The 17985-nt window shown below is 39.3% G+C and overlaps 1 protein-coding gene across 6 annotated transcripts in view; it reads right to left on the reverse strand.

Moving 5' to 3' along the window:
* TASP1 (taspase 1) overlaps nucleotides 1-17985 on the reverse strand; it is a 100588-nt gene that overhangs the window by 16869 nt on the left and 65734 nt on the right. For all 6 annotated transcript variants that reach the window (XM_064146149.1, XM_064146146.1, XM_064146144.1 and 3 more), the window contains 2 exons: nucleotides 15046-15156; nucleotides 4045-4155 (listed from right to left, as the gene is read on the reverse strand). In XM_064146149.1, the coding sequence (XP_064002219.1) occupies nucleotides 4045-4155; nucleotides 15046-15156 (222 nt within the window). The remainder of the gene's footprint in view (nucleotides 1-4044; nucleotides 4156-15045; nucleotides 15157-17985) is intronic.

A 17985-nucleotide genomic window follows, 5' to 3' on the forward strand; every position in this document is an offset into this window, starting at 1 on the left:
TGGTGAAAACAAAATAGTTCTGTAGAAAAAACAGGAGAGGTGTCCAATGGAAGCAGAGTTACACTGCAGAATAAGCTGAATTGTGTCAAAAGAAAGATGTCTGGGAAAATTAAAGCAAGACTTGGTCCCCAAAATAAGCTGAATTGTGTCAAAAGCCTATGCAACTATCCTCTTCGAAGAGTGTAAGTCCCAAAAGTAAGAGAAAAAAAGATGGAGAAGAAATGAGCCCGTTTTGATTTCGCCTTTCCTATCAAAGCAATCTCAAGTCTGATCAACTTGACCCCTAGCACTAGGTATGCAGTATCAGCTCTTTGGTATTCTGTACTCACAGCTAATTTAGGATATAAAGGTGTTAAAGACTAACTGTTGTGTTTGTAGTGATAATAGGAAAATTAATCTCTGCTAACATGGGCTGTTAATGCATGTTAATCCACTAAACTGTTGTTCTGAAGTTTTAAAGTAGCCCAATTCATCAGTTGTTTCAACAGTGATCTTTAGTTCCCCAATACATATATGGATACCTTCACTACACAAACACACTCTCCTACTCAGCTGCAACACAAAATTCAGACGAACAGCACATCATTTCTATGTTTAGCATACAATAGAGCCTTATAAACTCCCTCAGTGTATTCTTTCTGCTGTATGTGGCAGCCATTCTGCTTTCTGTTCATTAAGTACGTAATCTGGAAGGAGGAAAAAGAAAGAGTAGCCGATCAGAATTTAAAGTATTTCATAGAGTACTCTAAAAGGCGTAAAAATTGCACTTTCATACAAATTTGTCTTTTGGATTACAGAAGTCTTACAGGAATTAAATAAGATGCCATGAAAAAATATTTCCAGGTGTTTCTTGAGAAAAATACTTCTGAATACTGCACAAAGCATCATTAGATGACTTTTAAACTCTTACTCATTCCTATTCCTCACATTCCTTTAATATGCTTGATGAAAGTCACAGCACACTGAGCATGCTTATCCTTTGAACCATTTATCCTTGCATAGCAATTAACTAAGAGTAGAAGATCAAAGTTTAGAGAAAACAAGCAAGACTTGAAGATTTTGACAGGTATGTAGATAGCATCATAAAAGAAAAACTGAACTTCATTTAGATACGAACTTTTCCCCCCCCATAATAGAGTCACAGCTGATATTGCCAAAGGTTACTCAAAAGCTTTCAGACAGAGAAACCTATTCAGCGTGATGTAAATGTGCTCAATGAGGTCAACCTCTGCTTAACACCCTAAAGGTTCAACTGTCAGTGAAAGCATTTTTTTGGAGACAAATTTAATCTCATCTTTTGCTTTGGAAAAGTTGGACAACAGTTTAGGCCAAATACCCCCAAATCATTTCTTCACCTTTCATCACTAGGTGTATTCTTTCAAACTTTTAACAATTTTTCCCCTTCCACATTGCCCACCAAGGGTAACAGGTACTAGTATGAAATCTGAGTACTGCAAGCTATTACTAACAGTAGAACTACAAGTATTACACACTTATCTGAAGACATTTCACATACTTTCAACCATTCAACATGTGTCTTGCAATTTGTTTCACTACATAAAGAGACAGAAAAATATCCCTGCAACAGGCATGAGATTTCCCTATTCTATACATTGAGTTCTCTGGTATTACACAACATTTTCAGTTCAAACAACAAAAACACTAAGTGTGTTTAATTATACATTATAATTATACACTATAAGCCAGGAATTTTCTGTGGTGCAGATAAAAATATCACCCCGATAAGCTGTGTATATGAGCCTTAACTGAGTGGAAAGAAAAAAACAAGCACCAAAAATCAAGGAAGAAAGAGTCTTTACTGTGTTAGATGTTGATGAAACAACAAAAAAAAAAAAAATATCTAATTTCCCTTAACAGTAACTTGTTTTCATACATGAATGACAAACATTAAATGATTAAATATATCTCTCTCACAAACATCAGACATTTAAGGTTAAGCTTATCTCATTATTATTTAATCAGTTTTGTATTTCCATTTCTTAACTCTTTCCTAAGAGGTAGGCTTTATGCTGTAGGATGCTTTTCCACTAGATGAGCAATTTCACAGTTATATCATTCTTACATCTGAAAAGTGTAGATCTAACTTACAACATTCTCTATAGATTTAGCAATCCATGCCCTAATTCTGGAGTCAGGATTAGACAGCCTTGGTTTTCAAATAGTTGAAAGACAAGAATATGATTGTTAAGATCTATTTGGTAGTTTCTCAAAAAGACAAGCTATTCAAGTAATAATTCAAATGTACATAAAAGCTACTTCTTAAACCTTTTCTTATTCAAGCCCTTTCAATTCTTTTGTTGGAATCAGATCTCTGCTTCTTTGTAACAGCAAAACAAATGTACATGAAACTCTGATAGATAAGATCAGATGTTGCTCAGAGACATAAAAAACACACACACGAACTCCAATGTTGGGTGGAGGAACATGAATGCTAGTAACTTTCTTGAGCAAAATTACATGTATAATTACTTAATGTGAATGACTGGAGGGAAAGTACAAATCAGAGTCACAACCAACACAGACAACAGTATTTTAAAGATCTTTGTAATCAGAAAACCAGCAAGGTGTAATGTGAGAACAAAACTGAAAGATCACCTCATTTTGCGCAACTGTAAAATAACTTGATCCTAGCATCCTGAAAGTCACTGAACAAACAGCAGGAAGTAATAGAGTTTGTGTGCATTAAGCCATCATCAAGGATTTACCTGCTGGCTCACCTTTACCAACCAGCACAGTTGCTCTGCTTGCAACTCCAGGCTGGTTGTAAGCAGGCAAACTCTGGTGACACAATATCAGAATTTAGCAGGACAAAAGTAGTAATGTCTCAGAACAAAGGTAAGGTGTCATTCTAAACAAGCCTATAGATTATAAAATTATGGAATTCAATTATTTCCAGGTGAGATGATATAATTTGTCTTAATACACAAAGTTAAATTAAGTGATTTGGTTTATCATGTCAGATCTTAAAGGACTTGAAAGCTTCAAAACTCTAATCTACCAACAGCAACTTATGAAACAATAATAAAGCAGGGGATTATACAAAGGAGGAAAAAAAACAAAACAACTTTAATTCTGGTAGCATAACATAAATTGGTATTTGGCAGATCCACAGGACCTAATACATAGGCACGTAGCATGACCAGACATATGCCCACATCTGAGGAGCACCACAGGAAAGATGGCATAAGTTTCATGCTGTTCCAAATCTGTGCCTTCAAAGAGGAACACAGGCTCTATTATCTCTGGGTTTTATTTTCACCCACCTCTACAGTGCTCAGTTTCCTAGTTGTTTCTCTTCAACAAACTGCATGATAGTAGCACTTACTCTGCTGTGAAGCAGCAAGACAGATAAGGATCTTGTTTCTAGGATTTGAACAGGTCTGAGATGTTGTAAAGCTCAGAGCCTTCTGAACCAGTCTACTGTTGGAGACTAAGTATATAGTTCTGCTGATCTCAATACAACAGCAAGTACTCCTATTGTCTGCATATGCAAGTAGTAACTGTGACTCATCCAAAAAAGATTTTGTTTGTATGTAACAAAAAAAATTGCTAACAGTAAAGAAACTTCCCTTCCCTCCAAAGAGTCACATTTTCAGCTGCAAAAAAGAAGGAACAAATAGGAACCGGTGGAGTTTTTAGTGTATAAACTAGTGAGAAGCAGAAATAGTCATACGCATTTACCCTTTGCTAAAACCACCATTCTTTGTATGCAGAGCTATGCTGCCTCACCACAAGCAACCATTATTTCTATGCCATGGTTTTAGAGGGATTCCACACACCCCTCTGAGTCACAGTTCTGCTCAGAAATAGAAGTCTGAAAGAATGCTCTTTTCCGCAGTTTTAGAGAACAAAGCTAACACTTCCTAGAGTTTTACCATATCAAACAATTTCAGTTCCTTTGTTTCCTCTGCTGTTCCTCTCTTCTTCCTTTGAACAACAGTAACCATGCACAGACAGCTTTTATTTCATCTTTTGCTTGGAGTTAGCACCTAGCTCAAGTGAAAATAAGGAAGAAATTCTTACCTAATAAAGTTGGCTTTTCCTGTGATGACTCAGGCTCTGCCGAACACCTGCAAGACCGAAGAACTATCACACCTCCAAGAACGCCATCTTCATTGGCTAGAAAAGGTGAGCCTGGGTAAAATCATTGGGGAGAATTACTTGTAGCAGAAAGAGATTTTTTTTTTTGCTATTTGATATTATTTATTTTTGAGTTTTTTTGTTTTGGTTTCAGGGTTTGTTTGGTTTTTTTCTGGGAAACGAAAAGTTTCCTATCTTCGACTTTTAACATTGTCACTAAAGGTTGAAAAGACTGCTGAGTCAATCAGGGCTTTAGTGCTTTTACAAAACTGTGGTGGAGAGTTGCAAGGGTCACAAAATGGGCTTCAGCATGTCCTGTCTTGTCCAGACATATTTACCTGCCTGTCTGCATTGCAGCCAGAGGCGGGAAAACAAGACAAAAGAGACCCAGACAACCTAGTCTGGTATAGTCCAGTCACATAAGAGGGGTTTCATAAAGCACACACCCCTGTCCCGTGCAAGGCATATGTGGCCCCCATCTTTGGAGGAGAACAGCCTCTGGGTTTTTCCTTTTTTGGGTATATTTGGGTGATTGTCAAAGGTGATTGGGTGATAGTGTGGCCAATGAGACCATTAGCCTCGGCCATTGTCCTATAAAAGGGGGTAAACAGGTGAATAAGGTGCTTGGGTGCTCAGTGGTTCCTCGTTCACCTGCCCGCTGGCCTGCCACCTCAGCCAGCAGCCGATTCCACATCACAGCCCATGTGGCATTCACCACAGGACCTCTATTGAATATTTTCCCGTGTACGTTTTGGGCCACAGACATTAAGACTGAGGACTAGTGAGTATTCTGAATTCTGTATTCAAGTTGCTAAAGGAATTTGATTAACCTCACAGGCGGTGAATTAAGCCTCCAGACCCTCTATCAAAGACATCTCTAAAACCTTTCAAAATTCCATTGTATAGAGACCTTCTGTAAAATAGTTCTGCTAACCGCATCCAAGAACTTGTGTGGAGAGCTGTAAATAAGTTTGGGGGAATTATCTTTGAATATATGAATAAATTATTTAATAACTTTTGAATTGGCCTGTGCTAGTTTGAAGCAGGGTAGAATGTTTTGGTGAGAAAAAGCAGATCATAGGCTATGAAAGGAAAACAATGGTGATGTCTACTCCCCTCACAGTCTCGCTGAGATGTATGGGAACAAGAAAGGAAAACATTAGATAACACTTTCACCATTTTTGTGTCACTCTCTGGCTGGGCTCTGGCTGAGCTGCATCTCCCTAACCTCACCTGCCACTAACCTTTGCTTCTTAACCTCTTGGCTGAATCTCTATTCTTCCTTAGGACTGGGGTAAGGTTGAGAGGGGCAGGGGGAAGGTGCAGGGGTGGTTGAGAGCCCCTCCTGGGGACTCAGGTTTCTGGGAGAGGAGTTGTGTTTCTGTATTACTTTTTACCTTGTATATTTCTGTATATAACTGTATATATTGTAAATATCTGCTTGTATATTGTGCTAGCTGTAAATAAATAGCTTCATTTATATTCCCAGAACCAGCTGAGTCTAGTTGGGTACTTCTAAAAGTGGGGGGGGGGGGCGGGTAATACCCAAACCATCACACAGCCTCATTGCATTTCACCCCAAACTCAGATTTCAACTAGCCCCTTCATAACAAAAAACAGATTTTAAGGAGTAACTTCCTGAACAATAATCTACCAGTAATCCAGAAAGGAAAAGGATGTACATGGAATAAAGAAGCACATTGGAAATTACATTTGGGAGTGCAAAACAAATTGCTCATGGATCAAGAGAGATGTAATAATGAAAAGCGGACCGTCAAGCTGAAAGAAACTCTATGTCTCAATACTTAGTTTTTTTCCATGGTATAATTCATATAAAGATGGTCGTACACAAAAAGGCAGCAAATTTGGGTCACTTACAGTGAGACACCAAACTGCTATAACTCCCTTCCTTGCTGGTTTATGAATGTTAGCAGAAATGCCAAAACACATCCTACTTTTTACAGTGGCTTTTTAAAATTTAAGACATGTGCTATAAAAAAAGGTCTTCTATCAGAAGCTGGAAAAGCTTTAAAGTTAGCTGAATCAAGTCTAAGTATTCTTATTCTGGTGTATAATTTGCAAGGAGATTTCTATAGTTTTACATGTGAAAGCAATGGTATGATTTACATGTGACTTAAAACATCTTAAGCCACAAAATTAACCACCTTCACACACTAGTCACACATTTGCAATACACTGACTTAAAAGAGAACACAAAATAGCAACAGGCATTTCACATGTTTCTTTTCAACTATTTCCTTCTCAATAAATTAATATGCTATGTCTAGTGTACAGACACTGTAAAAGAACTTGCTGGCCACAAGAACTTTAGAGCAGATCTATCCATCAGCCTCCTTCAATTGGCCCACAGCTATTCATATGATTGAAATTACTCATTTAACGCAAATAACAACCCAAAAAAAAACACATGCAGAAAAACTCCAAACCCAAACAACAAGAAGAACCAATTTCAAGCATTACTGCAAGGAAAACTAAAAGCTTTGTAATGTTTTTGCTCAGCACAGGAGCAACCATGTTCAAAAGTGGTAGAAGGCTGTCCAAGAACATAAGGAGGAAATTCTTTATGATTAGAGCAGTAAAACGCTGGAACAGGTTGCTCAGGGATGTGGTTACGGCCCTGTCCCTGGAGACAATGAAGATCATAATATGGCTCTGGGCCATAGTTGGAGGCATCCCTGATCACTGAAGGGGGGGTTGACCCAATGCAATCTGTGAATCTGCATGCTTAAGCAAACAGCACTATCTTATTTGATGTTATATGAATAGATACTGTCTGCAAAGTGCCACTTGCTTTGTACAAGAACTATCACTAAGTAGGTACCAACTACACCTACTGTATTACTCCTTGGCTGTGACCAAACCCCTGCAAACCAAGAACCCAACCAAGCCTGACATAATATATAATAAGACAGGAAAGTATGATGATTAAAATAGAAATGCAAGGCATGGCAAGTTGTAAAGAGTTTTATCACCTAAATCAAAATCTTTTACTTCATCCTCTCCAAGATGTTCAGTATATCTCTTCTACGCTCACTGCCTTAAACAGGTGCTGGTGAAGTATGCAGTATTTCTGCACACAAGTGAACAAAAAAAAACAAACGAATGGCTTTCTTCATAATGGGCATGCTTCCTTGAATTTTTACTTCAGAAACTCAGGTACTTCCAAGGGAACTTGAACTCAGTCTGCAGACCAAATCGTAAACTCAGTTGCATAAATTATCCAGGCTATGCTCTGGTGAAAAGTCATAGTTTGTTTTTTTAATAAGCAGTGTGACTTTCTTTTCAAAAGGAGTTTCTAAAAAACCTTGTAACTTGGGCTTCAAGCACGTGAGACAAACTTTAAACCACACAATTCCATCTAAAGAAACACTCTACCTATGCACAGCCAACTGTTCTCATGAGAACCACAGTTCTGTCAGTGTGACTTTGAACATGGTGCCTATTGTATTGCCTAAATTGTTTTCTGAATCAAGTTACTTCCTACAGTGATTGTGCACCATGGAAACTTTATTACCAATCTGTAAATTCAAAGGTTTTGAAGGGGATGCCTAACACTGCAAAGCTGGGAAACTGACCACAATAATTCAGCCTTTGCTGACATACATTACCCATTACTATTATTTCAGCTAGAAAACACAAAAACCACTGTGCATGATAAAAGAGTGATAATAAAATCATGATAAACTACATTTTTAACATCATGACTCCTAAAACGCACCAGATAAGCAAGAAGCTGACTTCTTTAAGAACACCACAAGATGGACCCTTAGAGAAAGAACAAATGTTGGTTATAACAACAGAGACTGGTACTCACTGCACTAATTCTGTAAGAATTGACCATAACAATAGTACTGGAGTGATACAGAGATGAGTAAAATGGCTTAGAGTGGCTCGTAGTAGGCTATTTCAACAGACTAAACCAGGAAATGCCTTTTAAAAGCTTGTGTGAAAAAGGATGGGACCATCATCTCTCTCTTGTAGATGGAAACAGAGTTATTTTGCCCAGTGGGACAGAACAACAAAATCCAGAACCTATAGACTATCCTCATCTGTAGCATCTTGACCATTTTACTACCACATATGGCAAAAATGATAGGATCACATCCGCTTTCTCGTTGCAGTCAGCCATTGTCGAGAGCCACAGAAATAGAGCCAAAATCCATCTGCATCTCAAGAAATCACTGAGATTTTTGCATTGTCAGCTGGACTATTGAGGACTTTTTTTAACTTTTAAAGAAAATTCAGAGTGAACTTTTAGTCTTCTACACAGTTCTATCATCAGCTGCAGAATGAAATGTTTTTCTGGAAAGAAGAAAAAGGCTGGAACAAGAATGTATCCTTTCTTTTCACCTCTAAACACAACCAGCAAATGAAAGCAAACACATTAAAAAACCCTGCAGTAGTTCCCAATCTTCCCACCTATGTCACTCACTTTCATAGGCCATGTATTTCCCAATTTCTGCTGAAAAGTCATCAAAAGCAAACTGTGTGATACACTCTCATCCATTCCAATTGCTTTCATCAGCAATTTCAGCTAAACCATCTCAGTGTGAAATTAACAATAATATGCTATGTGTCTCCAAGTCCCTGCACTGGCTAAGTTGTGGAGAATCAACCTCTAAATAGTGGCAGTGAAAAACAGTTGCCTACAGCAGTAACACCACAGTATTCTATAATACAGTAAATTCAGACATGCAGTTTCTCCTCCCTTAAAAACTAGACCTTAAGCCAAATTAAACATGCACTGAACAGCACAAACTTTAAAATAGAGAATGGATTTTATTTTCCAAATAAAGCAATTTCAACATAAAAAGGGGGATCCAGAAATACTAATTTTTTTTTTCAATCAAATGTATTTCTGGATATGCAGATGCATTACTAAGGATCAGAACTATGCTAAAGGGTGTCTTTCCACACAGCAACACAGTGCAAATGAAAGGTCTGTTAAGCAAGATTCTAGAGAGCTGAACATTACAGAGTCATCATTACATCTGTAAAAATAATGGTACAAAAGTAGCATTATACTTTATTTCTAAACATAAACTGTGCACTGTACACAGAAACTCATTTGAGTGTTCTCAAAACACTAAATTAAAAGGTTAGGAATGGAGTTCATTCATTTGGTTCTAAAAATCCTTTTGTTACAGCCAAGTCATTGAGAAAAAGAAATACTATTATTTTTTGCACTATTATAGGTAATGGAATTTTTCCTCATATTCATTGTATTTAATTAGCATTTAAACAGGAAGAGAAAGGGTGTAACCAATATATTGCCACTACATTGGAGTCATAATGGTTTCACAGTAGAGAAGGAAAAAATAAGAAATGGCTCCCAGAAAGCTATACCATTTTTGTGCTCTCCTCTTAAGACTGACTGATGTTACTGTAACATGAAAAATGTAGTTAAAACTATCTCTATGAGCCACATTATCTTCTCCACTGTGATAAAAACAGAACTGCTGGACAAGTCTTTGATCTAATAGGCTGCTAATGACAAAACTATGAAACCCTGGGGGTTTTTTAGTATCATTTGAAGTCTCATGACACTCGTTCCATTCCAGTTATGCTGACAAATCATGAAAAATCCAAGGCAAAACTTCAACTACACCATTGACTAACAATGTTATCACTGGCCACACCCAAAAGAAGGGTAATGAAAATCTAACAGAACCCCCCCATCACTCAACAGTTTTGATTTAATCCTCAGCTTCTCCCAGTCACAAAATTTAATTTTGCAAAACACATTTCCTTGCTTTAAACCCTAACTATTTTGTTACTACTCTCTGGCTGTAGTGGGTTTGAAATTACTCCCAAATAAAATTACCAGAGCACCTCAGGTGGCTTAGAGTGTTAACCCTGTAATTGCCACACTGGCATGCAGAGAACAATATATAGTTTTTATTTATATATTTTGGACATTATTAATCTGCAGTAATGGTGTGTTTAAGAAAAGGCTGCAAATAGGTCATATTAGTAACTCCACATTCACTGATCCTATCAAGATCTTTGAGAGCACCCACAACTGAACATCAAGACCCAGGTTTAGCCTCAGACTGTAGACAGAGCACTCAGATTTCACAGGTGATAAGGCAAATACGGGTCTCAATATTCAGCCTTGCTCTGGAGGAACTGCAGCTATAAGTGAAGAACGTTTTTTTCCTTCTACAGCTCCTGTAAATGAAACTGCTCCCATGCCAAAGATAGCTTCCTACAGAGCACAAGTTGTTAAATTTTGCTGACTTCTGTTCACTTCCAGTACTTAAAGGGGGCCTACAAAAAACCTGGAAGTGACTTTTTACAAGGGCTTGTGATAGGACAAGAGGGAATCTATTTAAACTTGAAGAGGGTAGATGCAGAATAGCTATTAGAAATTCTTCACAGTGAGGGCAGTGAGGCACTGGAACAGGTTACCCAGGGAGGTCATGGCCACCTCCCTGCAGGTGTTCAAGGCCAGGATGGACGAGGCCTTGAGCAGCCTTGCCTAGTGGAAAGTGTCCTTGCCCATGGCAACGTGTTTGGGACTAGATGATCTCTAAGGTCCCTTCCAACCCAAACCATCCTGATTCTGTGATCCTGTGCTTGCTTTCCTATTTGTAGCTACTGGATGGATCCATTCTAGCACAGATTTGATATTAGACTGTAAAAGAAGCATTTTATTTACACTTACCCAGCTGAAGGACTAACCAGCTTATCAGATGTTTCAGATTCACACTCTTCCATAGCAAAGAAAGCATTATCAGCTTCATTGTTTACACTAGTTTTGAAAGCCTTCAGAACTTTGGTCTAATGCTGACTGTAGCATGGTGTAACCAAATAAGTGCTTCAGCATCCCTCAGCTTTAACCAAGTGCAACTAAACAGTTCTAAACCTTCCTGTGTTATGATGCGAGTCAACTTCAGACTTTATTCAGTATCTACAGATCCTCTGTGCCACTGCACTTTGACAGCTTGTATATAGGAATGTGTTTAATGTGAAGCTGTTTGCCACTCTGCTTCTGCTATGTATCCCACTAAACTTCAAGGTAAGAATTTAAACAATGATTAGAGGGATATATATATATATAAGCACTAAATAAAGCCTGATTTTAATTTCATGCACCATTATTTGTGAAATATTAAATGTTAAATATTAAAATTGTTAAATTTCACAGTAAATTAAAACAGCTGTTTAGAATTTTCCAAAAAGCTGCAATGAAAACCACCTGTAACTTCAAAGTTTACAGGTAAGACTTCAAGAAATTAAACAGCTGAGGCTACTGCTAACCAATAAAATCCCAGTGTTTTTGAAAACAAGAAGCACAGGCAGGACCTAGACAAACCTCTCTGTAACATCACCACATTGCATCAGTTTTCAGCCAATTTTATCGCACAGATCGCAAAGAGCCCTATTCAGTTCTGTCTACCATACACACTTGTGAAATCATAAACATGCAGTGAATAGAATAGGTTACATGGAACTTCAAAATCACTTCACTCTCTTCTCAAATCTTTTCCTCTGTGTCATGGAAAAAACATTATTATGTTCCCATAACGTGCTTCTTCCGTTCCGAAACCACAAAGAATGCTGCAAAGCTTAGAGTGATGTAGCACCAAAATATAAAGTAAAAATAATACTATACAATGACAGTCACTGGCAGCTTTTAGCTGTTTAGGTTGCTTCCCCCACAAGCATAACAGATAACTGGGAAATTCTTATTCTCTGAATATTAACTGTCCAAACTCCTGCTTTCAAGAGAGGTATTTGACATGAAATTCCTAAAAGATGAAGTGTCAGTCTTATATCTCTGCTTATTCCCTTCCTGCAGACATGGCTCATCTCTGAACTGAAGCACAATTGAAAACCAAACCAAACCAACCAACCAACCAAAAAAAACCCCAAGAACAGACAGACATATTTCCGCCAGGGAAAGAAAAAGTATCAGATTCCAACTATGTCCTTCAGCTCATTATTTTCCAATACTTTATAAGAAGCATTAAAGCACAGCTTGTAACACTGCTGTTCTTAAAAGCCCAGATTTCCTGCCAGTGAGATGACACAAACATTTACTCTAAGCCTGCATGCCACAAACTTGGCCATGTTTGAAAGTAATGGTGAGTAACAAAATACTCTCCTGTTTGGAAGGTATTTGTGTTTACAGAACACCATTCTTCAATTGTGTGCGAAGCCTTTCGTGCTCTTCAACTAAGGCTATCAAGTCTTTCTCTCACCTCCAATTCAGCCATCAGCTGTGCATTCTCTGTAGCAAGTTGGTTCTGAGAAAGAATGGGAGAAGCACATCTGCCACTAATTTGCTCATCACCTGCTGTTTAAACAGCACTCATTGTTTGTGCCAGGCATTCCCTAGCTGGAAGACTTCCCAGGGTGCTATGGAGACTCAGAGAGTTCTGTAAACAGGAAGCACCAATCTGATGGCAATTGCCAAAATCAGCTGTTCACCCCTCTAATACAAGTAACATATATTAACTTTTGATAAGACATTTTCTTGGTTGGTTGTTCTTTCTGTGTGTGTGCATGCACTGATGTGAACTCACATAACGATATGCAAAACTTGAGACTGCTTTTAGTGTTTCTATCGCAACCAGCACAATAAGTTTGAAGAGTGTGTACTATAGATCTGACTTTCCTGAAGTTGGGCCACTTCCATACAACACCTTCAGGGCAGCATTACAAATTAGCAAAGCTATCACAAGCATCTTTCCTTAAGACTCCCCCTTTGGGTAAATATAGCCCTAATTTTGTGCCACTATGCACTGGAACAAGTGGTTCAATAGAAAAAGTTGCATTTGCAATGCTCGGGTGACAATCTCTTTGGGGAATATAGTGGGATTACTTTGTTCTGCATGCCTATACCACCTAGAAATTACTGGAATACTGCAGCAGATTATCAGGTGCAGCCTTCCAATGCAAAGGTGAGTTCCCCTCAAACAGCTGAATCTAGCAATCTCAGAAGCGGAGTTTTAGACAGATTCAACATTATAAATGGTGTGACCAGAAGGAACAGGGAGGTGATCATGCCCCTGTATTCAGCACTTGTGAGACCACACCTACGGTACTGTGTCTAGTTTTGGTCACCACAGTATAGAAGGGACACTGAGGTGCAGAGAAGAGTGATGAAGCTGTTGAGAGGTCTGGAAAACATGACCTATGAGGAGTGGCTGAGGAAACTAGGGTTGTTCAGGCTGGAGAAGAGGAGGCTAAGAGGGTACCTTATTGTCCTCTACAACTACCTAAAAGGAGGTTGCAGAGAGGCTGGAATTGGTCTCTTCTCCTAAATTACTAATGACAGGACAAGAGGAAATGGCCTCAAGTTGCATCAGGGGAGGTTTAGGGTGGATGTTCAGAGGAAGTTCTTTACTGAGTAGGTGGTCAGGCACTGGAATGGTCTGCCCAGGGAGGTGGTGGAGTAACTATCCCTAGAGGTGTTTAAAAAGCAATTCATAGTGATTAGATGTTGTGCTGAGAGATTTGGTTTAGTCAAGGACTTGTCAGTGTGAAACTAATGATTGGACTCGATCTTGAAGGTCTTTTCCAGTGAAATTCTGTGATTATAAATGGAAATGAATTGCAATGCATTGCTTGTCAGGACCAAAGGCAATGATTCCTGCATGCCCAAAAGATATACATAGTTCCTCTTCTACTTCTAATTTAAATGCCCTGAAATGGAAACTTTAGCAACATTCTACAAGAAATACATTGCACACAAGAAATTTCCAAGGTCAAAACTGTCTGTGAATTCTAAAGCTTCCAAAAAATTAAGGACAGTGCAAGTCAATATATATGCCCAAAGCCTCACTGGAATCTATGCTATCTTCAAAAGTTCAAGCTTATATAGACGTGTTAAAATTCCACATTCACTTTCTGGTTATGACCTGAAGAAGGAAAACAAGATTCACAAGAAAGTAATCATGTACAGGTAGTCATGTGTAGTGCTCTCAAATCATGGGGAAAATAAAAAGATTTTACTTTACAGAGTGAAGTCTGCCTCACATTTTCATGATGAAATTGATTTCATCATGTAAATAGCAAATCTGAATCTGTCTGCCCAAAGAATTTAATTAGAACATGCAGTGGTTCTGAGGTCCACTATGAAAGGGTTAACACCATGAATGATTTTTTTAATAATGCTCCTAAACCATCAATTCTAAAACATGCCATTGTGTACCACAGCCAATGATTCAGGCAGGAAATCATTTCTTCAAAACTCTTGATGACTCACATAATAATTAAGATGTTCCAAGAGTTTTCCTTTAGGCTTCCTAAACTATTATTCTATCACAGAGAATCATAGAACAGTAGGGGTCGGAAGGGACATCAAAAGATCATCTAATCCAACCCCCACGCCAGAGCAGGATCACCTGCAGGAATGTATTCGGGCAGGTTTTGAACATCTCCAGAGAAGGGGTTTAACATTTTTAAGATGTAACATGGGAAGTGAGAAAGGGAGTCAGCTAGAGCACATCCCTGTGTACCACTGATGCAGGAAGATTAAGGTTGGAAACACAGTAAATTTGTATACTCACATCTGTGTAACGCTTGTATAGAAACAGAGTAAACTGGTATGCCTGCCTTGTGTAGTATTTGTACAGAAGCAAAGTACAAATGCCAAGGTAGCCAACACCTCACTGTTACCCAATAAGAATGTTAAAAACTATATTTTTTTCTGGTCATTGTATTTCATAACTTGTAGAGTTACCACAATTTGTAGAGTGGCATATGAAAAGACTGCTGCTGTGCCAATAAATGGCTTCAGCTACTTTGATGTCCACATATCCCTGCGCTGCTGGTTTTGTCCATCACTAATACATCAGCGATGTAACACAACACTAAATTTGAGGCCAACTGTAACGTAAGGCTTCAAAAGAAATCACAAAAATAAGTATCTTGCATCACGCAGAGTTTAGGTAATTAGCACCATGCACTTACCAATAAACTTGTTTTGCATAGTCTCTAGGAGAGCTTGGTGGGCATCTTCCGTTTGCAAAGCACATGAACATTCTCTGGCCAGGATCGTTCGGACAAGATGCTCTCCACAACCTAAACAAATATTGAGATTGGGAATGGTCAAAATATAGATATCTCTGTGAAGAAACTCTGTCATGATCTTACATCATAAAAAAACCCAAACAAAGCCAAACAACTGAACAAAAAAAAAAATCAAATATTAAGATTGGGAATGGTCAAAATACAGATATCTCTGTGAAGAAACTCTGTCATGATTTTACATCATTAAAAAAAAAAAACAAAACCAACCAACTGAACAAAAAACCATCAAATATTAAGATTGGGAATGGTCAAAATATAGATATCTCTGTGAAGAAACTCTGTCATGATCTTACATCATAAAAAAACCCCAACAAAGCCAACCAACTGAACAAAAAAAACATCAAAGAAAGAAACACCACCATGATGCATATGACAGGTTTCTTTCTCTAAGAGAAAGGTCACATGAGAAGTCTGCAATGCCAGCAGTTTCTCAGCTTCCCTGAAATTTCTACCACACAGAACAGTAAACTAAAAAGAGCTAAGTACAGAAAGAAGAAACAGTGAGAAGAAAAGCTGAGACTGTTTCTGACTTGTCATCTTCATCCAGAACCCACAATTCTCTCTCAAAGAGCTCACTTACTAATCATTTTCACAGGGCTGATCCTTTGATACAACTTCCTTCAAACCACAAACACCTTTAGTGGATGCCACAGTACCTCCTTTGCATGACATAATCTTCTGTTTGTTCCATCTGATTTAGCCTTTTGTCAGCAATGGAATACAGTCTATTATCCTCTGCTTTTTTAGACACAGTGGCTGCTCATTGGACTCCTAACACAAATTCCTGTAGTTTTAAGTTTTGTCCTCAAGAAACAAAAAAGCTCCATTAAACCACCAGTTACTGCTTCAGCGCTTCCTGTAACTATTCCCTGAAGCTAGTCAAGAAACAGGTCACGAGTGCTACTCAATCTGCAGGAACACTTTCACACCTGCTGGTTTTCTCCCATGTTCTAGTCCATTCCTACACTATGCTTTGGGACACAGAGCTACAGTCAAATGGTACAAGTGTGTGTTCACTGAATCAATGTTTTCCTGGACAGGAAAGACACTGGGGATACCTTCTGCATGTATCACAGTATCACCAAGGTTGGAAGAGACCTCATAGATCATCAAGTCCAACCCTTTACCACAGAGCTCAAGGCTAGACCATGGCACCAAGTGCCACGTCCAATCCTGCTTTGAACAGCCCCAGGGACGGCGACTCCACCACCTCCCCGGGCAGCCCATTCCAGTGTCCAATGACTCTCTCAGTGAAGAACTTTCTCCTCACCTCCAGCCTTAATTTCCCCTGGCGTAGCTTGAGGCTGTGTCCTCTCGTTCTGGTGCTGGCCACCTGAGAGAAGAGAGCAACCTCCTCCTGGCTACAACGTCCCCTCAGGTAGTTGTAGACAGCAATAAGGTCTCCCCTGAGCCTCCTCTTTTCCAGGCTAATGTATACAAAAGCCATTCTTCTGTTACACCTCCCTTTCGGTTACGTATTTCCTCAATGACAAGGAAGCAGATGAAGCACCTAGAAGAGGTCTAACCAAGGAACGGTTAAGCTGCAATGTGTCATCCAGTTAGAAAAAAGGAAAAACAACTAATTTACAGCTGCAATGTAACAATTATTTCAAATCACCTAAATTTAGGCAATTACAGTTTGATTAAACTTGTAGCTTCAGAGTATATCAGGACCTGAAACTACACTAGACAGCAAAATACGTATTGAGAAGTGAAACACCAAGAGCTGGAGCACCCCTCCTATGGAGACAGACTGAGTGCTGGGGTTGTTCAGCCTAGAGGGGAGAAGGCTAGCAGGAGACTTTATTGCGGCTTTCCAATATGTGGCCTTCCAATATCTGAAGGGGGGCTACAAGAAAACTCATGGGGGACTTGTCAGGATGTCTGGTAGCAGCGAGACACTGAAGCAGGTTGCCCAGGGAGGTGGTAGAAGCCCCATCTCTGGAGATTAAGGCCAGGCTGGATGAGGCTCTAAGCAAGCTGATATAGTGTGAGATGTTATCCTGGTAGGGCCTAAATCCTGCCAGGCCGGCTTAACCCTTGCTCTCCTGTGGTTGTTGTGGGCTGGGAGTGGAGTTAGATGAGCAAACAACGAGGGCTTGTTCCCAGCAAAGCCGCGAGGGCCAGGGGCTTAGCACCACGTGTCAGGTGTCTTGTGCTGCCCCTCAACGTGCCTGGGTGGACAAGTGAGGCACAAGCTTTGACTTCATTGGCCAGAACAATGGTGCTGCTGCCGATTGGCCAGATTCACTTTCAAAAGCACGTATTTAACAGGGAGTGATTTGGAAACTGGGCCTTTCTGCCCTGACCCTCCACCTGGCGCAGCGCCTCATAATGCGGCTCATTAACCGGGAATCACAGGGCTGCAGCTCAGCAGCAGCATCTCAGTTCTTCCCTCCCTCCCTCCTTCTGCCTGGGACATTTTGTATTTCACCTCAGGATCACTATCGTGAGTTTTGCAAGCGTCATTTGTCACGGAAGGCAGTTTGAGAGGATTAGGGGAAAATACGCAAAGGCTCACTTGTATAGTTCAAGTGACACTTGTACAGGAGACTTACTCAGGGACCGAAGCGTTGTGAGTACACATGCTGGAGATAGTGCTAAGATTCCATAAGCATAGCTAGAATTCTCCTGCCTTCGCATTCCTGTTCTCCACGTTCTGATTGTTTAAACTGTTCTTTCTGTGTTTGTAAATAGCCTCTGTGCAACTACTTCCCGTTGACTGAAAATCCAAGGAATGTCAGGCAATTAATAATAAAATTAATATTCATACAGAAATTAATATTCATAATTCATAAAGGATTATTTCTTTCAAATACA

Source organism: Pogoniulus pusillus, chromosome 7 (assembly GCF_015220805.1).
Source record: "Pogoniulus pusillus isolate bPogPus1 chromosome 7, bPogPus1.pri, whole genome shotgun sequence".
NCBI lineage: Eukaryota > Metazoa > Chordata > Aves > Piciformes > Lybiidae > Pogoniulus > Pogoniulus pusillus.